Below are 24,759 nucleotides of genomic sequence, written 5' to 3' on the forward strand. Positions count from 1 at the left end.
AAGGCTCACAACTCGTTAAGGCTCAGAATTTGTTGAGGCTCAGAACTATGGCGACTCTTTCCCATCTTTATCCAAGAGAGTAGTCTTTTAGCTGGAGAGCATGACTTGATAGTTTCATGTTCAGATTTTGCAATACTTTCAGTAATACTTGCCCTCAAAACCCTGCCCTCACACTCAAACAGCCCCTGCTGCTGCTCAGATTTGCCCTCACACTCAAACAGCCCCTGCTGCTGCTTAGATTTGCCCTCACACTCAAACAGCCCCTGCTGCTGCTTAGATTTGTTCTGCTTCTGCTCAAACTGTGTGCTGCAGAGCCAGCGTTGAGAATGTGTGCTGCAGAGCCAGCATTGAAGGCTGCAGAGCCAGCGTTGAGAATACCAGAGCCAGCGTTGAGAATGTGTGCTGCAGAGCCAGCACTGAAGGCTGCAGAGCCAGCGTTGAGAATACCAGAGCGTGTTTTAGGATAGTGACTAGGAGTAGCGAGCTGTAGTGGGATTTAAAAACGACAGCTTTATGGTCAGATACAGGCATATCCACCAGACTGAGACATTCGAGGGAGAAACCAGAGGAGAGTACAAGGTCAAGATGTGGCCTCTGGAATGTGTGGCCCCTTCAACAGATTGAATGAGGTTAAATGAGTTTATAAGATCCAAAACGTGAGGTGAGGGAATGGGAAGGACAACACACATGAATATTAACATCGTCAGAATAAACACCCTGTCATATGTTGGCATGACAACAGACAGGTCAGAAAACTCAGAGTAACTGAATTAGGGGCCCTATAAATTAACAGCTCTGCTCCTCTCTCCACCCTAGTGTCCAAAACATATGGTTGCAGATCTGATGATACCACCACAAAGTCTACCATCGATCTACGGCCTAAGATGTTCTGGTACCGAGTACACTTATGAACTACCTTATGTTCGAACATGGTGTTTGTTGTTGTCAATCCATGCCTCGCACAGAAGTCCAATAACAAGGCACCACTCGGGTTCAGATCGGTGCTCCTCCCAATCACGCCCCTCCAGGTTTCACCATCGTTGCCCACGTGAGCATTGAAGTCCCCCAGCAGAACTATAGAGTCCCCGGGCAGAACCGTATCCAGGACACCACCCAGAGACTCCAAGAAGGCTGGATACTCCAAACTGCTATTCGGTGCATAAGCACACACAACAGTCAGAGCCTTCCCTCCAGCGACTCACAGTCATATAGAGGCGACCTTCTCATTCGCCGGGGAGAACTCCAACATGGCGGCGCTCAACCAGGGACTTGTGAGTATTCCCACACCTGCCCGGCGCCTGCCACCTTAGCCAACTCCGGAAAAGTAATGAGTCCAGCCCCTCTCCAGGAATTTGGTACTAGAGCCCATGCTATGCATGGAGGTGAGCCCAACTATATCTAGTTGGTACCGCTCCACCTCCCTCACCAGCTATGGCTCCTTCCCTGCCAGAGAGGTGACATTCCACATCCCAAGGACCAGTCTGCGATGCTGGAAGTCGCCACACCCCGGTCCCCACATTTGCCCGTCGCCTGGCCTGCATTGTACCCTGTGCTCACCCTATACTCACCCCAGTGCTCATCCCCATTGGTGGTGGGTCTACGGGATCAATCTCCAAATTGTCTTATAAAATGAAAGCTACTTTATTTGACATTGGATTTTTACATTGAATTTGTGCTCGGCATTGAACCCATCCTAGGCAAGGCAGTGGAAAGAAGAAGGGGAGTTGGTCCCTGGGCGCTGCAGCTACCCACTGCTCCTGTACAATAGGATGGGTTACATGCAGAAGACAAATTTCACTGTAACCACAAAACTGTACAACGACAAAAATAAAAGTGGGTTTCTTCTTTCTTCTTCTATTGTGTAGGAGCAGTTGGCAGCTACAGCGCCCGGGGGACCAACTCCAGTTCTTCTTTCCATTGCCTTGCTGTGGGGCACAGGCAGGAGTATTAACCCTAACATGCATCTCTTCTTGATGGTGGCAGGAAACTGCAGCAGACAGGGGGAGAACATGCTTCTGGCCTAGTGGAGTGTTTCAGTGACAGGAGGAGCAGTGTCAGGGGCGTGACCCCTGTTAAACAGACTCATTTAGAAGTGATGGTTTTCTTGCTAGCATCCAAAGATGCTGTGTGCAGCACCTGTTTGTTTGATCATTTCTCTGTGATGCTGTTGATTCCTGTTCTTGGTCATTGCAGGATTAGGACAAAACAACAACAACATGTGAACGTTTCAACGTACGATTTCATCCTCCACGTCTCGGTTGAACTGGTGGATCTCCCTGGACGCCACCAGGAAATTCTTCCTCTTCCTCAGCGGCTCCAGCAGCGCCTGGAACTTCTTTTCCACCGTCTGCCTCCGCCCGTCCACCTCCTCCGTGTCTCCGCCCTCTTCCCCAAGCGCCTCTACCTGGGTCTGCAGCTCCATCACCTCCCTCTGACGCACCTCTACCTGGTTCTCCAGCATCTGCACACAACACAATGCAACCACTAATACTAGCAATACTAACTTTAAACTGCCATTCATTCAGGTTGTAGTATTTGCTGTAGTAGCAGTGGTAGTATTTGTGGTGTGTGCAGTACCTGTTGTTTTTTCAGCAGGATGTTGACGGAGGTGAGGTCCTTGCCATAATCATCAGACTGGATCTGGCCCTCCAGGCCAAGCAGCCACTGGTCCAGGTCAGCACAGCTCTGCGTGAACAGCTCTGCCCTGTTGGCATCAAACAAACACTGCGCCTTGGTCTGGGTGGTACTCTCAAGCTCCGCCCACATCCTGTGCAGCACCGACAGCTTGTCCTTCACCACTTCTTCTGTCTCTGGCTTCTCTGACACCAGCAGCAAACCATCCTGCACAAGAAAAAGAACATAAGACATCCAAGATATGCTTGCTTCTGCTCTTCTCTTGTTCTCTTCACTGGTTCTATTCTGTCCTTCTGTTCAGTTGTTCTGTCATCACAGCATGATGTTCTGTCAGTACAGCGTCATGTTCTGTCAGTACAGCATGATGTTCTGTCAATACAGCGTCATGTTCTGTCAGTACAGCATCATGTTCTGTCAGTACAGCATGATGTTCTGTCAGTACAGCATGATGTTCTGTCAATACAGCGTCATGTTCTGTCAGTACAGCATCATGTTCTGTCAGTACAGCATCATGTTCTATCAGTACAGCATGATGTTCTGTCATCACAGCATCATGTTCTGTCATCACAGCATCATGTTCTGTCAGTACAGCATGATGTTCTGTCAGTACAGCATCATGTTCTGTCTGTACAGCATCATGTTCTGTCAGTACAGCATGATGTTCTGTCAGTACAGCATCATGTTCTGTCAGTACAGCATGATGTTCTGTCAGTACAGCGTGATGTTCTGTCAGTACAGCATGATGTTCTGTCAGTACAGCGTCATGTTCTGTCAGTACAGCATCATGTTCTGTCAGTACAGCATCATGTTCTGTCAGTACAGCATGATGTTCTGTCAGTACAGCATGATGTTCTGTCAGTACAGCGTCATGTTCTGTCAGTACAGCATGATGTTCTGTCAGTACAGCATGATGTTCTGTCAGTACAGCATGATGTTCTGTCAGTACAGCATGATGTTCTGTCAGTACAGCATCATGTTCTGTCAGCACAGCATGATGTTCTGTCATCACAGCATGATGTTCTGTCATCACAGCATCATGTTCTGTCAGTACAGCATGATGTTCTGTCAGCACAGCATGATGTTCTGTCAGTACAGCATCATGTTCTGTCAGTACAGCATGATGTTCTGTCAGCACAGCATGATGTTCTGTCAGTACAGCATCATGTTCTGTCAGTACAGCATGATGTTCTGTCAGTACAGCTTCATGTTCTGTCATCACAGCATCATGTTCTGTCATCACAGCATCATGTTCTGTCATCACAGCATCATGTTCTGTCAGTACAGCATGATGTTCTGTCAGTACAGCATCATGTTCTGTCAGTACAGCATGATGTTCTGTCAGTACAGCATGATGTTCTGTCAGTACAGCATGATGTTCTGTCAGTACAGTGTCATGTTCTGTCAGTACAGCTTCATGTTCTGTCATCACAGCATCATGTTCTGTCATCACAGCATCATGTTCTGTCATCACAGCATCATGTTCTGTCAGTACAGCATGATGTTCTGTCAGTACAGCGTCATGTTCTGTCAGTACAGCATCATGTTCTGTCAGTACAGCATGATGTTCTGTCAGTACAGCATGATGTTCTGTCAGTACAGCGTCATGTTCTGTCAGTACAGCATGATGTTCTGTCATCACAGCATGATGTTCTGTCAGTACAGCGTCATGTTCTGTCAGTACAGCATCATGTTCTGTCAGTACAGCGTGATGTTCTGTCAGTACAGCGTCATGTTCTGTCAGTACAGCATCATGTTCTGTCAGTACAGCGTCATGTTCTGTCAGTACAGTGTCATGTTCTGTCAGTACAGCTTCATGTTCTGTCATCACAGCATCATGTTCTGTCATCACAGCATCATGTTCTGTCAGTACAGCATGATGTTCTGTCAGTACAGCATGATGTTCTGTCAGTACAGCATGATGTTCTGTCATCACAGCATCATGTTCTGTCAGTACAGCATCATGTTCTGTCAGCACAGCATGATGTTCTGTCATCACAGCATGATGTTCTGTCAGTACATTATCATGTTCTGTCAGTACAGCATGATGTTCTGTCATCACAGCATCATGTTCTGTCAGTACAGCATCATGTTCTGTCAGTACAGCATGATGTTCTGTCAGTACAGCATGATGTTCTGTCAGTACAGCATGATGTTCTGTCAGTACAGCATCATGTTCTGTCAGCACAGCATGATGTTCTGTCAGTACAGCATGATGTTCTGTCAGTACAGCATGATGTTCTGTCAGTACAGCATGATGTTCTGTCATCACAGCATGATGTTCTGTCATCACAGCATGATGTTCTGTCAGTACAGCATGATGTTCTGTCAGTACAGCATCATGTTCTGTCAGTACAGCATGATGTTCTGTCAGTACAGCATCATGTTGTGTCATCACAGCATCATGTTCTGTCAGTACAGCATGATGTTCTGTCAGTACAGCATCATGTTCTGTCATCACAGCATGATGTTCTGTCAGCACAGCATGATGTTCTGTCAGTACAGCATGATGTTCTGTCAGCACAGCATGATGTTCTGTCAGTACAGCATGATGTTCTGTCAGTACAGCATGATGTTCTGTCATCACAGCATGATGTTCTGTCAGTACAGCATGATGTTCTGTCAGTACAGCATGATGTTCTGTCAGTACAGCATCATGTTCTGTCAGCACAGCATGATGTTCTGTCAGTACAGCATGATGTTCTGTCAGTACAGCGTCATGTTCTGTCAGTACAGCGTCATGTTCTGTCAGTACAGCGTCATGTTCTGTCAGTACAGCATGATGTTCTGTCAGTACAGCGTCATGTTCTGTCAGTACAGCATGATGTTCTGTCAGTACAGCATCATGTTCTGTCATCACAGCATCATGTTCTGTCATCACAGCATGATGTTCTGTCAGCACAGCATGATGTTCTGTCAGTACAGCATCATGTTCTGTCATCACAGCATGATGTTCTGTCAGTACAGCATGATGTTCTGTCAGTACAGCATGATGTTCTGTCAGTACAGCATCATGTTCTGTCAGTACAGCATGATGTTCTGTCAGTACAGCGTCATGTTCTGTCAGTACAGCATGATGTTCTGTCAGTACAGCATGATGTTCTGTCAGTACAGCATGATGTTCTGTCATCACAGCATCATGTTCTGTCAGTACAGCATGATGTTCTGTCAGTACAGCATGATGTTCTGTCAGTACAGCATGATGTTCTGTCAGTACAGCATCATGTTCTGTCAGTACAGCGTCATGTTCTGTCAGTACAGCATCATGCTCTGTCAGTACAGCATGATGTTCTGTCATCACAGCATGATGTTCTGTCAGTACAGCATGATGTTCTGTCAGCACAGCATCATGTTCTGTCAGTACAGCATGATGTTCTGTCATCACAGCATGATGTTCTGTCAGTACAGCATCATGTTCTGTCAGTACAGCATCATGTTCTGTCATCACAGCATCATGTTCTGTCAGTACAGCATCATGTTCTGTCAGTACAGCATGATGTTCTGTCATCACAGCATGATGTTCTGTCAGTACAGCATGATGTTCTGTCAGTACAGCATGATGTTCTGTCAGCACAGCATGATGTTCTGTCAGCACAGCATGATGTTCTGTCAGCACAGCATCATGTTCTGTCAGTACAGCATGATGTTCTGTCAGTACAGCATCATGTTCTGTCAGTACAGCATCATGTTCTGTCAGTACAGCATCATGTTCTGTCAGTACAGCGTCATGTTCTGTCAGTACAGCATCATGTTCTGTCATCACAGCATGATGTTCTGTCAGTACAGCATGATGTTCTGTCAGTACAGCATGATGTTCTGTCAATACAGCATCATGTTCTGTCAGTACAGCATGATGTTCTGTCAGTACAGCATGATGTTCTGTCAGTACAGCATCATGTTCTGTCATCACAGCATCATGTTCTGTCATCACAGCATGATGTTCTGTTCTGTCAGTACAGCATGATGTTCTGTCAGTACAGCATGATGTTCTGTCATCACAGCATGATGTTCTGTTCTGTCAGTACAGCATGATGTTCTGTCAGCACAGCATGATGTTCTGTCAGTACAGCATCATGTTCTGTCAGTACAGCATCATGTTCTGTCATCACAGCATGATGTTCTGTTCTGTCAGTACAGCATGATGTTCTGTCAGTACAGCATCATGTTCTGTCAGTACAGCATCATGTTCTGTCAGTACAGCATCATGTTCTGTCATCACAGCATGATGTTCTGTTCTGTCAGTACAGCATCATGTTCTGTCAGTACAGCATCATGTTCTGTCATCACAGCATGATGTTCTGTTCTGTCAGTACAGCACCAGCACCAGCACCAGCTTCCTGAACATCCTTCTCCGTCATGCTGTATAACTCTCTCTCTCTCTCTCTCTCTCTCTCTCTCCCTCTCTCTCTCTCTCCATACCTTTTTCTTTTCTTTTTTGGATTTTTCCCCCCACGTTTTCCCCCCCAACTGTATCCAGCCAATTACCCCCTCTTCTGAGCCACCCCAGTCGCTGCTCCACACCCTCTGCCGATCGGGAGGGGGGGGAGGGGGCTGCAGACTACCACATGCCTCCTCCGATACATGGGGAGTCACCTGACAGTGAGGAGTTTCACCCGGCGGACATAGCGTGTGGGAGGATCACGCTATTCCCCCCAGTTCCCCCTCCCCCCGAACAGGTGCCCCGACCGACCAGAGGAGGCGCTAGTGCAGCGACCAGGACACATACCCACATCCGGCTTCCCACCTGCAAACACGGCCAATTGTGTCTGTAGGGATGCCCGACTAAGTCAGAGGGGGGTTCAAACCAGCGATCCCCGTGTTGATAGGCGAGGTAATAGACCGCCACGCCAGCCAGATGCCCTCTCCATACCTTTTCAATCTTGTCCAACCACTCCTTGTTGGACTGCAGTTCAGCCATGAAGGCCTGGTGTTTGAGCCACTTGCTGTGCAGGTTCCTGGCCTCGTCGTATGACAGATCCTGAGCACACAGCATCTTCTCGCTCACCCACAGAGACAGCTGGCAACACAACACATCACATTTTAATGCACACTTATCTCTGTGTGTGTGTGTGTGTGTGTGTGAGAGAGAACCGTGTGGGTCATTCGTGCCCATGTGTGAGCAGACAGACCTCCTGGCAGTCCTGCAGGAACTTCTGCAGGTCTCTGTTGTCCTTGAGTCTCATCAGTAGCTCCACAGCGGCTTCCCGATTCTTCTTATGTCTGACATGGGGGGCAAAGGTCAAAGGTAAGACAGCTAGCTTCATCAGTGAGTTTAAGAACGCACAGTGTCCTTAAACATATACAATATCAACTTCCTGGACACTAAAGCCCAGTACACGTCAAAGTAGTGATTAATGATAGGTAACGGTGATTAATGATAAGTAACGGTGATTAATGATAGGTAACGGTGATTAATGATAAGTAACGGTGATTAATGATAGGTAACGGTGAGTAATGATAGGTAACGGTGAGTAATGATAGGTAACGGTGAGTAATGATAAGTAACGGTGATTAATGATAGGTAACGGTGAGTAATCATACCTAATGATAGGTAAAGCAATGAAGAGTAATTAAGGGTAATAAAATACTAATAAGCAATGATGAGTAAAGGTATAAATCCCCAGCATGTAGGAAATGGAGATGACCATCTGAATGACTTCAGGTGAGCAGGCACCTGTCGTCTATGGAGGTCGCCCTCTCCTGGATGCGTTCAGAGTTGATGTTTCCGTCAGCGGCCAGCCTGCGTCCGGCCTCCACCACACCGTTTATCTTCTCCTCGTTGGCGTCCATGGTGGTCATTACGTCCTCCTGCTTCTTAATGGCTGCCTCAGCTCCCTCCAGGGTGGTGGGCATCTCTGTGTGTGCCAGGACATACTCCTACACACACACACACACACACACACACACACACACACACACACACTTTCTGATTTTCTGACTCTGCTGTTGAACTTTACTTTTTTTTAACTCGTTTCTGTCTGTGGATCAATCTGTCCAGTTCCACTGTATGTCATAGACCTGCAGTTTCTTTCCCTTCTGTACCTCTATACCTTCTACACCTCTACAGCTTCTATACCTCTACAGCTTCTATACCTTCTACACCTCTGCACCTTCTATACCTCTACACCTTCTATACCTTCTACACCTTCTAAACCTTTTATACCTCTACACATTCTATACCTCTACAGCTTCTATACCTCTACACCTTCTACACCTTCTATACCTCTACAGCTCCTATACCTCTACACCTTCTATACCTTCTATACCTCTACAGCTTCTACACCTCTACACCTTCTACACCTCTACACCTTCTATACCTTCTATAACTCGACGCCTTCTATACCCCTATACCTTCTATACTTCTACACCTTCTATACCCCTACACCTTCTATACCTTCTATACATCGATGCCTTCTATACCACTATACCTTCTATACTTGTATACCCCTATACTTTCTATACCTCTATACCATCCATACCTTCTATACGTACACCTTCCATACCTCTATACCTTCTACACCTTGCATACCTTCTATACCGCTTTACACCTTCTATACCCCTATACCTTCTATACCTCTACAGCTTCTATACCTCTACACCTTCTATACCTTCTACACCTCTACACCTTCTAAACCTTTTATACCTCTACATCTTCTATACCTCTACAGCTTCTATACCTCTATACCTTCTAAACCTTCTACACCTCTACACCTTCTATACCTCTACAGCTTCTATACCTCTACACCTTCTATACCTCTACAGCTTCTATACCTCTGTCTAACCCTAACCCTAACCCTACACCTTGCATACCTTCTATACCGCTTTACACCTTCTACACCTTCTATACCCCTATACCTTCTATACCTCTACAGCTTCTATACCTCTACACCTTCTACACCTCTACACCTTCTAAACCTTTTATACCTCTACATCTTCTATACCTCTACAGCTTCTATACCTCTATACCTTCTAAACCTTCTACACCTTCTATACCTCTACACCTTCTATACCTCTATACCTTCTAAACCTTCTACACCTTCTATACCTCTACAGCTTCTACACCTCTACACCTTCTATAACTCGACGCCTTCTATACCCCTATACCTTCTATACCTCTACACCTTCTATACCTCGATGCCTTCTATACCCCTATACCTTATATACATCTGTACCTTCTATACCCCTATAATTTATATACATTCTATACCTTCCATACCTCTATACCATCCATACCTTCTATACCTCTACACCTTCTATACCCCTACACCTTATATAACGACGCCTTCTATACCCCTATACCTTCTATACTTCTACACCTTCTATACCTCTACGCCTTCTATACCTTCCATACCTCTATACCATCCATACCTTCCATACCTCTATACCTTCTACACCTTGCATACCTTCTATACCGCTTTACACCTTCTATACCTTCTATACCCCTATACCTTCTATACCTCTACACCTTCTATACCCCTATACCTTTTATACCCTCTATACCATCCATACCTTCTACACCTTCCATACCTCTATACCTTCTACACCTTCCATAACGCTATACCTTCTATACTTTCCATACCTTCTATACCTTCTATACCTCCATACCTTCTATACCTCCATACCTTCTATACCTTCCATACCTTCTATACCTGCTGCTGTTGTTACACTTGAAGCTTCTATGATGGTTTTTCACTGGTTATCAGTCTGGGTTTAATTCAGACTAGCAGAGGTACCCGGCATTGCTTGGGGAAAATGTTCTCACCGAAACAACCAACACGATCTCATCTTTACGATATAATCGATGATGAAATATAGGATAATTTATGATACGATACATGTGATAAACGAACATCGAATAAACGAATCTTACTAACGAAAATTATCAATGTCATAATTTTCAATCCAGCTTCTTTGCCAGTGTGTGTGTATTAATCGCTCGGTGATCGAGCACCTCAGGGTAAACCACGTTGCATGTCTCAATATTTGGCACTAGGATAGAAAGCTTTTCTGCACTATCAGTTGTGGAGGCAGCTACATACAACTGGCTGTGTGAGAAACATGGAGCGCAAAGATTTACTCCAATCGTTTTAAAGGTCTGTGTTGGTTTATGGTAAACATCAACAATCAAATGTCCCCCATCACCAACTGCAGTTCCACAGTGTAAGAAGGCTAACCTGTGTGTGAAGGTTTATATTTTGATCCCTTAATTTTATAGTGAAGCAAAAATCCTCAGATTATAAAGTATGAGGTATAGAAGGTATGTTTGTAAACTTTGCCCTGGTCAAGAAAGAAAGAAAGCCACTTTCTTTTATCATTGTTCAGTTGTTTGTTTACAGTGAAGTTTGTCCTCTGCATGTAACCCATCCTATTGTATAGCAGCGGTGGTGCAGCACCAGGGACCAACTCCAGTGCTTTTTCCTATTGCCTTGGTCAGGGGGGAGTATTAACCCTGCATTAAACCCCAATTAGAAAGGTCCTTTTTCCCCTATCAACTATGTCCTTGAAATCTGTCTTCCACTTGAAGATGAACTTTTTCTACACCAGCACAGTGCGATAATTCCAGAAAATTCGTTTATAAAGTTATGAAAATATATCAAACGTTATAAACTGCTGTAATGAATCCTGACAGTACAAAGTTATGGCATTATATGATCAATCATAAAGTACATTTACCTGGTTACTGTACATTGAATAACCCTTATCTTTACCATCTTTACCTGGTTATTGAGGAAGGCCTCTGCCTGCTTTGTGTCTCTGAGGAACAGCTGATAGGCGTGAGACTGGGTCAGAAGATTCTGGCGGTTCTCCCACATCTTGTGGAGCTCGTTCCAGCCTGTGTCCAGTGCCTCCAGTCTCTGGCGGAGGAACATGTACTGGGCGTCGGTCTGGCCTTGAGTTACCATGTCACCCATGTCCCGCATCTTCTGGTAGTCCTCCTCGTAGTTACGGATCTCGTTCTTGATGCCCTCGTGCTGGGCCAGCAGCTTCTCAGCTTCGGCCAGCGTGTTGGGCATGTCCTCGGAGGCAATGGCTGTCTGCGTACGGGACAGCCAGGACTGGAAGTCATCCAGTTCTCGAAGGAACTGCTGCAGCTTGCTGGCCTCGCCCAGAGACTCCTCACGATTCTTGAGTGTTGTCTTCATCTCCTCCCAAACGGCATTGATCTCAGCCAGCCGGCCTGTGATGGCCTTTGCCTGGTCCGGGTGCTCCTCTGCCAGCCTCTGAGCTTCATTGCGTAGGTCGGACAGCTTGTCCTCAATGGCCACCAAGTCGCGCTCCATCGCCGTCAGTTTGCGCTGGAGGGCCATGACCCCAGTCAGGTCATTGCCCAGCTCCTGCGTTGACTCGATGACTTTGGTCTTCTCTTTGATCCAAGATTTTGTCTCGTTGCAATCCAGGTGATAGTTCTGGACTCCCAGCGCGGAATGCAAAGACTCCTTCTTCTGGTCCACCAGGTCGCGGAACTGGCTCCACCTGGTGGCAGAACAGAGAACAAGCATTTGATGTGAGGGCAGGTTTGATTTGAGTCGAGGACAGCAGCGAAAATAAGGCTGACAAAAAATACAATGGAAAATGTTCTATGATTTTCTTTCCATTACAAGACCTACATGATAACCAAATCTATAAACACAGGCCTAGGTGAACACTTCTATCAGAAAGACAGCCCGGCAGTGGTGGATGTGAACTGGCCTGTTGTTGAGCTTGTCCTGTTGAGACTTGATCTCTTTCTCACTTGGGTGTCCATTATGAATCAGCTGCCTGGCGATCTGGTTCACCACCGCCACGCGGGACGCCTGGTTGTTCATCTCCTGCTCCAAACTCTCAAACCTGCCAAGGAGTCCAGGAAACTTAGAGAAAAACCTTTTAAACCATCAGAGCACAGGGTCAGGGTAATATAAAATCAAACCTTTGCAATATAAAATCAAACCTTTACAGCTACATGTGGTCACATGTTAATGTAAGGGACCGGCCTGGTAGGCAAGAGGAATCACAGGTAGTTTTTTTTTTTTTTTTCAAAAAAGGGGTTTTTATTTACCCAAAAACAATTCCCTACCAATAACAAAAATCCTGCTCTCAGGGATGCTGGAGCCTATCCCAGCAGTCATAGGACAGCAGGTGGGGAGACACCCTGGACAGAGGAACCCCCCACACCACACCCATTCATTCATTCGTTCCTAAGGACAATTTAGTACGGCCGAGTCACCTGACCTACATGTTTTTGGACTGTGGGAGGAAACCGGAGCCCCCGGAGGAAACCCACGCAGACACGGGGAGAACATGCAAACTCCACACAGAGGACGACCCCCCTCCCCAAGGTTGGACAACCCCGGGACTCGAACCCAGAACCTTCTTGCTGTGAGACGACTGCACTAACCACTGCGCCACCGTGCCGCCCAACTTAACTAATATCATGCCCAAGAAACTGAACATAACAAACTGAACATGCCAAACTGACATCACAAACTGAACACAATGGGGGACATATATACTGGCTGGTCAGATCATTTTGAATCAAAACAGGTAACACAAACAACATTCTACCAACGAAACTACAAATAACAAAAAGCAGGACAATTCTTCAACAAGTTACCCATTTACATCGTAACCAAAACAAAAGAGTCAAAATCCAACATATTCTAAAGAAACAAACAAAATATCTAAATTCAGAATAACACCCCCCCCCCTCCCATGACATGGCGGGTGGGTAGTTGGTAGAGCCCAACTGGCCACCTGTATTTAACAGCTCTGCATCTTCTAATCAGCCTGACAAGATGTCCTCCAGCAGCGGCGCCCCTAGCACTGGTAACTCAACACCCTCAGAACAACATTAGAACAACACTAGAGACAAACTAGAGTGCTGACTCTACACAAGTTAACTACAAGTGTGCACTACGAAAACACAGCCACTACTGTCAAGACCTCTAAACAAAGTATAAGAATGATTTATGAAAGAGAACCTGTGTCATGCCATTTATTTGTTTGTGATATGGAATGTGATGTAAACTAAATTAGAACAAAATAAACTACAAATGTGTGGCTGCGGGTGCAGCCATCACAGTATAAAAGATGATCGTTTCTTAATTCAAAAAGGTTACCAAAAGCTGGACAACTTGACAGCCCTGAACTTAAGCACAGCAGAGGATTACTTCCTGTGGTAGCTGAAGGAATTCAATCTGCCACAGTCAATGATGGGGAATTCTACACCTCCATCATTGACTCCATCCTAACCTCGTCCATCACCATCTGGTGCGCTACTGCCACCGCCAGGGACTAGGGCAGGCTGCAGCACATCATTCACTCAGTGGAGAAGGTGATCAGCTGCCGCCTCCCATCTCTCCAGGAACTGGACATCTCCAGGACTTTCAGGTGGGCAGGGAAGATCATTGCCGACCCCTCTCATCCTGGACACCACCTTTTTGAGACTCTGCCCTCTGGCAAGAGGCTGAGGTCCATCAGGACCAAAACCTCATGACATAGGAACAGTTTCTTCCCTGTTGCAGTTGGACTAACAACCCCCCCCCCCGGACCAGTCAACAGCCCCGTGCCCCCTTGTCCCCCACTGACAGCCACTCTCCCTACATACATTGTGATCTGTTAATAAAATTATGCTTTTACTTTACTTTTTGTTGCTTATATTCTTCCGGATATATATAAATTGCTCACCCTTTTTCGGGTGGTGTGTGTGTCTTCTTCAAGCTCAGGTCCTCTACCAGAGGTCTGGGAGGTTGAAGGTTCTGTGCAGTATCTTAGCTGTCCTAGGACAGCACTCTTCTGGATAGAGACCTCAGATGCTATTCCTGGAATTTGCTGGAGCCATGCTCCCAGTTTGGCGGGGTCACAGCCCCTAGTGTTCCTATTACCCCTGGGACTACTGTGGATTTCCCCTTCCACATCTGATCTAGTTCTTCCCTCAGCCCTTGGCATTTCTCTAGCTTCTCATGCTCTTTCTTCCTGATGTTGCCGTCACTCAGTATTGTTACATCGATCAATCGATCACTGCTGCTGTCTTCTGGTCCTTGTCGACCACCACAATGTCTGGTTGGTTAGCCAGCACCTGTTTGTCAGTGTGGAACTTGAAGTGCCACAGGATCTTAGCTCTGCCATTCTCAACCACCTTTGGCAGTGTCTCTCATTTGGACTTGGGGACTTCCAGTCTGTGTTCAGTACAGATATTCCTCTACCCTATCCCAGCCACTTGGTTATGCCTTTCAGTGTAAGCTTTCCCAGCTAGCATTTTCCATGCTGCTACTAACTACTGGACTGTCTCAGGGGAATCTTTGCACAGCCTGCCTCTTGGGTCTTGCCTGGTGTGGTAGACCACTGCCTTGTTTTTTTTTTTAATTTTAGATTTTCTAAAGCTCCAAATGTTTTCTTTGAAAAGCTATTCTAAACATTTTAGTAGCAGTGTTGTGAATGAATCCCCCCCAGCGTGTAACAAACAGTCATGTAGTGTGTTTCTGACAGCTTATGTGTGCGTTTACCACTGGGTGTGAGTTTTTATAATTGTGTGTGAAGATGTGAGATAATACTGAGTTGTTCCAGGAATTGTGTCTAAGCAACTGAGAAAACCTCTATTAATATTAACAGGACTTTGGTAGACAGTGATCTGATATTTATGAAACCACATTTAGGCATCGTGTGGAAGTGACCAGTAGTAGGCAGAACTTTAGCGCTACCAATAGGTGAAATATTAACTGGAACTACACACCTTGTTGACAAGTTTGGCGATCAACACTTTGGACGATATGTGGTCACACTTTTGACAACAGTAGATGTTTGGTTCTGAAGATTATTAAGTACTACGTAGCACCTTTCACCACCTCCAGTGGTTGGAAGGATTATTGTGATTCACAAATGTAGGAGAGGAGAGCTTGGGAGCAACACAGCAGGGTGGGGAGACAGTGTCCATGTTGAGACTGACCAAGCTGTCAGTCTGATAACCTACAATATGAGACATTCCCTGAGTAATCATGTTAATCAAATTAGCTGACTCCACAGCCGCACTAGATGTAACAGTGTACTGTCTTACTGAATGAAATAGATTCTTATTCTACAAAGCGAAAGAGCAGCAGAGCAGCTGATAGCACTATTCACAAGTTTCTAAAACCTTAATTTACATGTCAATCATTTATGTTGGTCAGAAAGACCATCCTCCATACTCTGGACCCTAACAAGTGCTGGACACTAACAAGCTCTGGACCCTAACAAGTGCTGGACACTAACAAGCTCTGGATGCTAACAAGTTCTGGACCTTAATGAGCACTGGACACTAACAAGCTTTGGACCTTAATGAGCGCTGGACACTAACAAGCTCTGGATCTTAACGAGTGCTGTACACTAACAAGCTCTGGAACGTAACGAGCACTGGACACTAACAAACGCTGGACCTTAGCGAGCACTGGACACTAACAAGCTCTGGAACGTAACGAGCACTGGACACTAACAAGCTCTGGAACGTAACGAGCACTGGACACTAACAAGCTCTGGAACGTAACGAGAACTGGACACTAACAAGCTCTGGACCTTAACGAGCACTGGACACTAACAAGCTCTGGAACGTAACGAGCACTGGACACTAACAAGCTCTGGAACGTAATGAGCACTGGACACTAACAAGCTCTGGAACGTAACGAGAACCGGACACTAACAAGCTCTGGAACGTAACGAGCACTGGACACTAACAAGCTCTGGAACGTAACGAGCACTGGACACTAACAAGCTCTAGACCTTAACGAGCACTGGACACTAACAAACGCTGGACCTTAGCGAGCACTGGACACTAACAAGCTCTGGAACGTAACGAGCACTGGACACTAACAAGCTCTGGAACGTAACGAGCACTGGACACTAACAAGCTCTGGAACGTAACGAGAACTGGACACTAACAAGCTCTGGAACGTAACGAGAACTGGACACTAACAAGCTCTGGAACGTAACGAGCACTGGACACTAACAAGCTCTGGAACGTAACGAGCACTGGACACTAACAAGCTCTGGAACGTAACGAGCACTGGACACTAACAAGCTCTGGAACGTAACGAGCACTGGACACTAACAAGCTCTGGAACGTAACGAGCACTGGACACTAACAAGCTCTGGAACGTAACGAGAACCGGACACTAACAAGCTCTGGAACGTAATGAGCACTGGACACTAACAAGCTCTGGAACGTAATGAGCACTGGACACTAACAAGCTCTGGAACGTAACGAGCACTAGACACTAACAAGCTCTGGAACGTAACAAGCACTGGACACTAACAAGCTCCGGAACTTAACGAGCTGTATATTGTGGCGAATTCTATTGGAATTTTCCTGCTGGGAGTGAGGGGGTTCCTTTGCATATTACCCACAATGCAACAAATTCAGGGGGGCAGCCCGGTCACCGTCACAGCCGGGACGCGAACCCGTATCCCCCGCACCGCGGGCGACAACGTTAACCAGTCAACTAAAGGGTCCGATCCGTTGGCTAACATGTTTAATTATTCGTGTACGTTACACTAGCCCCCTCTTTCTGGGAAGCGCGTCCCCACGCTTCAGCATATCAGCCCCCTCACGCCTCTGGGCACACGCGCTTCCGATGACCTCATGGTCTCGCCATCCCACTTCTGACACCAATGCAGCGAATTCAGGGGGGCAGCAGGCGGGACGCGAACCCGTATCTCCCGCACCGCGGGTGACAACGTTAACCGGTCGACTAAAGGGTCCCAACGGGTCTACTTATTCGTGTACGTTACAATATTAATCACATCAGAGTCTTAATGGAACCAATGACAAGTCACTGTCCCATTTCTTAAAAGTGGCTTGTTTGTTTACCATTTAATCTAAATAACTTAAAAGCGCAGACTAATCTTACCCGTTTGTCCCTCATGTCCATCTGGAGATCCAGTCTGAATGAAATCTCATGTGAAGGCCGACTTCACTTTGTGGTTTCGTTCAACTTTAGTTAAAGCTGTTTGTAGAAATACATAAACTGTTCTGTTCCTGTTCTGCTTCATTCAGGGTTTCATCTTAGTACTCAGTCATATGACATCATGAGATAATTGTTAAAACACACACGCGCGCGCACACACACACACACACACACACACACACACAGGTCCTACCTGTGCTGGATGACCTCCAGGTCCTCCAGTTTCTCAGGGATCTCCATGCTATTGAGCCACTGTTCCTTCTCGTCGATCCACACCTCGCAAGCGTTCGCCTCGCTGAACATTTTGTAGAGAGCGAGCGCATCCTGGAGCGCTTGTTTCCTCAGCCTGGTCAGCTCTGACACCTCCTTATAACGCTCCTCGATGCCCGCAAGACGTCCGCGCACGCCCTCTGACTCTGCCTCCGCCTGGGGCAGGACAGCAGCCTGTTCATGCAGAGCATCAATCACAGGTCGGTAGCTACCCACCTCAGTCGCAGCATCTTTGTGCTTCCTGACCAGTGCCTGAGTGGAGAACTCATCATGTCCTGTCTCACCACTAGACACAATCCGCAGGGCGTCCAGTGTCCAAGCGTCCACATCATCAGCGTCTGCCTGAAACTGATGCAGCGCCAGTGTCTCCTCCAGGCGTGTCTTCCTCGCTGCCGCCAGCCTCTCCAGCCCCGCCCACTGCGCCTGCAGGTCATCGATTCGCTCCTGGATCTTGGCAGCTCCAAAGTGGCCTGCCTGCACCATTGCCCTGCCCTCAGCAATGGTGTGCTGCAGGTGGCCAGCGCGGCCGCTCATCTCATCCTCCAGAGCCCGCTGCTGGCTGAGGAGTCGCAGCGTTCCCGTCAGGTCTTTCCCATACTCCTCTGATGATAAGATCTGCTCCTTCTCGCGGATCCAGCCCTCTTCCTCCGCCATTTCCCAGAAGAACTTCCAGAGCCGGCGGGATTCCTCCAGGCAGGCACGACGCTCTGCGGCCAGCTGGGTCAGCTCCTGATAGCAAAACTCCATGTGGTCCACGCGGTCCTGGATCACCTGTGGGTCACAGGGTTTGTAGCCTGCAAACATAGGAAATATTATTTTCATTTGTTAATTCCTCCATTGTCTACACCAGCTGAATTCAGTTCAGGATGTCAGGTAAAAACTCAAACACTTAGTGAGGGCGTCCCTACAGACACTACTGACTGTGTCTGCAGGTGGGAAGCCAGATGTTGATGTGTGTCCTGGTCGCTTCAATAGCGCCCCCTTTGGTCGGTCGGGGCGCCTGTTCGGGGGGGGGGCTGGGGGGAATAGCGGGGTGATCCTCCCACACGCTACATCCCCCTGGTGAAATCCCACTGTCAGGTGAAAAGAAGCGGTTGGTGACTCCACATGTATCGGAGGAGGCATGTGGTAGTCTGCAACCCTCCCCAGATCAGCAGAGGGGGTGGAGCAGAGACCGGGACGGCTCGGAAGAGTGGGATAATTGGCTGGATACAATTGGGGAGAAAAAGAGGGAAAAAAACAAAAACAAAAACTGAATCAAATGAAACATCAAACAATAAGAAAACTTGGGCGTGTGTGTCAGAATCAACATCGACACTGAGCAGGTGTACATGACCATCAATAATCTGATCACTTAGATTTATCAGTTTGTGGCAATATTACCATCAAAGTGTGATCATGGGTTGAAATCATTCCTTTTCTGTGTACCTGCTAGACATGGACTGCTTTCATAATCCCCTGTCATCTTATCAGAACACAACACCCGGTGACTTTTTAGGAACCTAAAATAAATCCAGCTATGTTTATACATACATACTGATAAATCCAACTATGTTTATACATACTAATAAATCCATCTATGCTTATACATACTAATAAATCCAACTATGTTCATAGATAAAAATAAATCCAGCTATGTTTATACAGTCTAAAAATCCGGCTATGTTTATACATACTGATAAATCCAGCTATGTTTATACATAATAATAAATCCAGCTATGTTTATACATACTAATAAATCCAACTGTGTTTATACATATTAATAAACCCAACTGTGTTTATACATACTAATAAATCCAACTATGTTTATAGATAAAAATAAATCCAGCTATGTTTATACATACTAAAAATCCAGCTATGTATATACATGCCAATGAACCCAGCTATGTTTATACATACTAATAAATCCAGCTATGTTTATACATACTGATAAATCCAGCTTTGTTTATACATACTGATAAATCCAACTATTTTTATACATACTAATAAATCCAGCTATGGTTATACATACTAATAAATCCAACTGTGTTTATACATACTAATAAATCCAACTATGTTTATAGATAAAAATAAATCCAGCTATGTTTATACATACTAAAAAAAAATCCAGCTATGTTTATACATACTAATAAATCCAGCTATGTTTATACATACTGATAAATCCAATTATGTTTATACATACTAATAAATCCAGCTATGGTTATACATACTAATAAACCCAACTATTTTTATACATACTAATAAATCCAAAACAACTATATTTATACATTACATTACAGTCATTTAGCCGACGCCTTTATCCAAAGCAACTTACAATAAGTGCATTTAATGTACTAGTCATCAGAGGTCATAAGTGCATCTAAACAAGCATCTAAGAGCAAAACCAGTGCTAAAGTAAAAGCGCAAGAAAGAGATTTTTTTCTTTTTAAATGAGTGAATACAATAAGTGTTAAGAACAAGTAACAGGGTAGTAGTTCTTAAAGAGGTGAGTTTTCAACCTGCGCCGAAAGATGGGCAGCGACTCCGCTGTCCTGACATCAGTGGGGAGTTCATTCCACCACTGTGGGGCTAGGACAGAACAGAACCGTGACTGGGTCGATCAGCAGCAGGGGCCTCTGAGCGACGGGGCAACCAGGCGTCCTGAGGCAGCAGAGCGAAGTGGTCGGGCGGGGGTGTAGGACTTGACCATGGCCTGGAGATAGGAAGGAGCTGTTCCTTTCACTGCCCTGTAGGCTAGCACCAGAGTCTTAAACTGGATGTGAGCAGCTACTGGGAGCCAGTGTAGGGGCATGAGAAGGGGAGTTGTGTGGGAGAACTTAGAGCGGTTGAACACCAGACGAGCTGCAGCTTTCTGAACAAGCTACAGAGGTCTGATGGCCGACGCCGGGGCGCCAGCAAGGAGGGAGTTGCCGTAGTCCAGCCGGGAGATGACCAGAGCCTGGATGAGCACATGTGCCATCTTGTCGGTGAGAAATGGGTGAATCCTCCTGATGTTATAGAGGAGAAATCTGCAGGAGCGAGCAACCGATGCAACGTTTTCAGCAAATGACAGTTGGTCGTCCAGGATCACACCCAGATTCCTCACAGTCCGAGTTGGCGTCACCACGGTGTTGTCATGGTGATGGCCAGGTCTCGGTGCGGGCAACCTTTCCCCGGGAGGAACATCAGCTCTGTCTTGTCCAGACTGAGCTTCAGGTGGTGTATTGCCATCCACTCCGAGATGTCAGTCAAGCATGCAGCAATTGCATGTCTCTACTTGTGTGTCAGAGGGAGGAAGGGATCAGCTGGGTGTCATTGGCATAACAATGGTAAGAGAAGTCATGCGAGCGAATAACAGAACCCAGGGATGTCGTGTACAGGGAGAACAGGAGAGGACCCAGAACTGAACTCTGTGGAACGCCTTTAGTCAGTCTGCAAGGCTCCGACACAGATCCCCTCCATGTCATCTGGTAGGAATGACCCGTCAGGTAGGTTGCAAACATTGAGAGTGCAGGGCCTGTGACACCCCGCCTCTTGAGGGTAGAGAGGAGGATCTGGTGGTTCACTGTGTCGAACGCAGCTGACAGGTCCAGGAGTATCAGGACAGAGGAGAGAGAGTTTGCTCTCGAAGAGTGCAGCGATTCTGTCACTGTAAGGAGGGCCGTCTCTGTCGAGTGACCTACCCTGAACCCAGACTGGTTGGGGTCCAGGAGGTTGTTCTGGTGGAGGTACAAAGAAAGTTAGTTAAAGACAGCACGTTTGGAAGTTTTGGATAGAAAGGGTAGCAGGGAATATGGTCTGTAGTTTTTGACGTCAGAGGGGTTAAGTAATGGTTTCTTGAGAAGGGGGGTGACTCTAGCAGTCTTGAAGGCAGATGGAAAGCATCCTGCCTGGAGGGAGGTGTTGATGAGGTGGATTAGATAGGGAAGGAGTTCAGGTGCTATAGACTGAAGAAGAGGGGAGGGGACCGGGTCAAAGGAGCATGTGGTGGGGCAACTGGATGTGATGAGGTTTAGAACCTCGTCGGGAGAGAGGGGAGCGAGGTGGGATAGGGTGGGACGTGGAGAGGTGAGGGACGGTGCAGAGGGTGGGATAGTGCAAGCAGCACTAACCAGGTGGTGAGAAAAGGAGGATCTGATGTCGTTTACCTTCTTGTCAAAGAAGTTAGTGAAGTCATCAGGGAGAAGGGAGGAAGTAGGAGGAGGAGGTGGGGGTTGAAGAAGTGTAGAGAAGGTTTCAAAGAGTTTCTTAAGATTAGAGGCAGAGGATAGGATTTTAGAGCAATAGAAGGCAGCTTTAGCAGCAGAAAGGGAGGATGAGAAAGTGGAAAGAAGAGATTGGAAGTTGAGAAGGTCCTCTGGGAGTTTGCCTTTTCTGCACTTGCGCTCTGCCACTCTCAGGCTCCGTCTGTCAGTATGTACTGAGTCGGTCAGCCAAGGGGCAGGTGGAGTTGGGCATGCAGGCCTGGAGGTGAGGGGACAGAGATTGTCCAGAGAAGAGGAGAGGGTAGAGAGAAGAAGATCAGTAGCAGTGTCAGGGGGTAGGAGAGAGAAAGATTCAGGTGTAGGGAGGACAGAGGTAACAGAGGAAGAAATATCAGTGGCGGAGAGAGAGCGGAGGTGTCTACGGGTGGAAACCATGTGGGTAGGGGAAGGGGCTGAAGGGGGTGAAGAGAGGGAGAGAGAGTAGAACATGAAATAGTGGTCAGAGAGCTGGAGGGGAGTAACAGAGAGATTGGAAATAGGACAGTGTCTAGTAAGGATAAGGTCCAGCTGGTTGCCGGCCTTGTGGGTAGGAGGAGAGCGTGAGAGGTGAAGGTCAAAGGAGGAAAGGAAAGAGAGAAGAGGATCTAGCTTGTTAGTGTGGATGTTGAAGTCACTGAGAAGGATAAGTGCAGAGTCATCAACAGGGAAGTGCGAGACAAGTGTGTCAAGCTCCTCCAGAAACTCACCAAGGGGGCCTGGTGGGCGGTACACAACCACGATGGTGAGTTTGACTGGATAGGAGACAGTAACAGCATGAAATTCAAAAGAGGGCGGAGAAAATTGTGGAATGGAAACAAGAGAGTATTTCCATTTCAGAGAGATTAGCAGGCCAGTACCACCACCCCACCTGCCAGCTCCGGAAGTGTGAGAAAAAGAGTACACATCAGACAGAGCTGCGGGTGTGGTAGTGTTTTCTGGCATGATCCAGGTCTCAGTTAGAGCAAGAAAGTTGAGGGAGAGCAAGGATGCATAGCCTGAGATAAACTCCGCTTTTGGCACCACAGACTGGCAGTTCCAGAGCCCTGCCGTCACCACTTGCTCAACGTGAGTGGAGAGAGTGGGATAGATGAGATTGGTAGGGTCACAGCGCCTAGGAGTGACCCAACATCTATGCCAGCCCCGGGAAGAGGAAAGGACAGGAATGCGAAGGAAACACATAGTCTATACTAGGTACACAAAATACAGATGACTGACCGGATCTAAAAAGAGCAGTCCGTGCTTGACGAAGTCTTGGCTTGAAAAAGTCACGCTTACCTTTGTTCACTCTAGCCTTCGTTCAATCTAGGCTTGTTTGCCTGACGCCTGGAAGCTGATGCTTCCAAGTAGCAGCAGTGATTTAAAGAACATTGATTGCTAATTGTCTGCCATGAGTGCAGGCCACACCCTGGCCACTTAACACCCAATTGGCCAAAGAGGTACACTGAAAATAGGCTTATTGCCCAGAAACTGGACACTTATGTAAAACTCTATCAAACCTCACACAATACTATTAAAACTGTGAACAGCAAGTTACCAAGGAATATATTTATAAGCTAAAAGGATAACTAAGTCTAAACAGCTAGGCAACAAGAAATATTTAAGGGCACACTAGGTGAAAAACAGCTACAGCTAGAGTAAGTAAATAAGACAAGTAAATAGAATAAGACAGCTACAGCTAGAATAAGATCCCACTAGGAACCAGCAGCGGATGTATAGACAAAAGGACTAATACTCAAGCAGCTGGAATAAGACTATACATACTAATAAATCCAAAACAACTTAAGCTCTTAGTGTCTTGGTAGCTCAGCTGGGCTTATCTGAAGCGCAGAGACCTGAGACTGAGTTCGGCTCTGGACCTTTGCCATCCTTCTGCCCCCAACTTTTACTGTCTTTCCACTATGTTGTCATTAATTACAATCTTGAAATGCCAAAAATAAATCCCACTGTGTTAATTCTGTTGTGCTGACTGATTCTGAACTTCAGATGAAGATATTTACTGACGGTGTCTAAACTCAGAGTCAACATTTGTATGGGTGTATGATCAGATCATGAATCAGATCAGATCATTCACCTGCAGGTCAACATACCGGATAACATCCAGCACGTATAACAGGTCCTACTCAACACTGTCTATATTTACTGGCTCGCAGGAAGAAGACAGCAGACAGACGTTTATGGTCTCACCGTCATCGCAGATGGAGTACTTCTGAGCGTTGGTGTTCACCGCCCTCACCCGGTCAGCCTGGATGGCAATGTCGGCCTCCACCAGAGCATGTTTCTGCAGCAAGTCCTCCACACCAAGCAGGTGTTTCCCATAATCCTGAGAAAGCAGCAACATCTGCAACACAGACAGATAGACAGCAAGAGACACAGTCACACGGACCGATGGGCACAGAAAGATAGACAGGTAGATAGACAGTTACAGGTACAGATATATACGGGCAAACAGGCAGGACACAAAACAGAAAGAGAGACAGCAGGACTGACTGACAGACAGACAGACGGACACTGAAGGCTGTTTCTGAAGTGTTTTCCTGCAGTTGGAACTTTGTGGTGGACATGGGGGGCAAGCCGGAATGGGTCTCGGTGGACCGTCTCCAGCCTGCCCATTTGGACCTGGGTGGGCCGGTCGAACTGGCCCTGCCCTCGTGGCATAGACGCCCCCCTTCTCAGGCCCCTGGCCCAGCCTCAGTCCCTGCCCGGGCTCCGGCTCTGTCCCCCGC

The 24,759-nt window shown here is 46.7% G+C and overlaps 1 protein-coding gene across 4 annotated transcripts in view; it reads right to left on the bottom strand.

Moving 5' to 3' along the window:
• LOC130113312 (spectrin beta chain, non-erythrocytic 1-like) overlaps positions 1-24,759 on the bottom strand; it is a 126,507-nt gene that overhangs the window by 39,842 nt on the left and 61,906 nt on the right. For all 4 annotated transcript variants that reach the window (XM_056280895.1, XM_056280898.1, XM_056280896.1 and 1 more), the window contains 9 exons: positions 24,221-24,374; positions 17,737-18,607; positions 12,322-12,459; positions 11,349-12,105; positions 8,306-8,508; positions 7,761-7,851; positions 7,502-7,648; positions 2,578-2,841; positions 2,237-2,461 (listed from right to left, as the gene is read on the bottom strand). In XM_056280895.1, coding sequence (XP_056136870.1) covers positions 2,237-2,461; positions 2,578-2,841; positions 7,502-7,648; positions 7,761-7,851; positions 8,306-8,508; positions 11,349-12,105; positions 12,322-12,459; positions 17,737-18,607; positions 24,221-24,374 — 2,850 coding nt within the window. The remainder of the gene's footprint in view (positions 1-2,236; positions 2,462-2,577; positions 2,842-7,501; positions 7,649-7,760; positions 7,852-8,305; positions 8,509-11,348; positions 12,106-12,321; positions 12,460-17,736; positions 18,608-24,220; positions 24,375-24,759) is intronic.

Source organism: Lampris incognitus, chromosome 5 (assembly GCF_029633865.1).
Source record: "Lampris incognitus isolate fLamInc1 chromosome 5, fLamInc1.hap2, whole genome shotgun sequence".
Classification (NCBI taxonomy): Eukaryota; Metazoa; Chordata; class Actinopteri; order Lampriformes; family Lampridae; genus Lampris; species Lampris incognitus.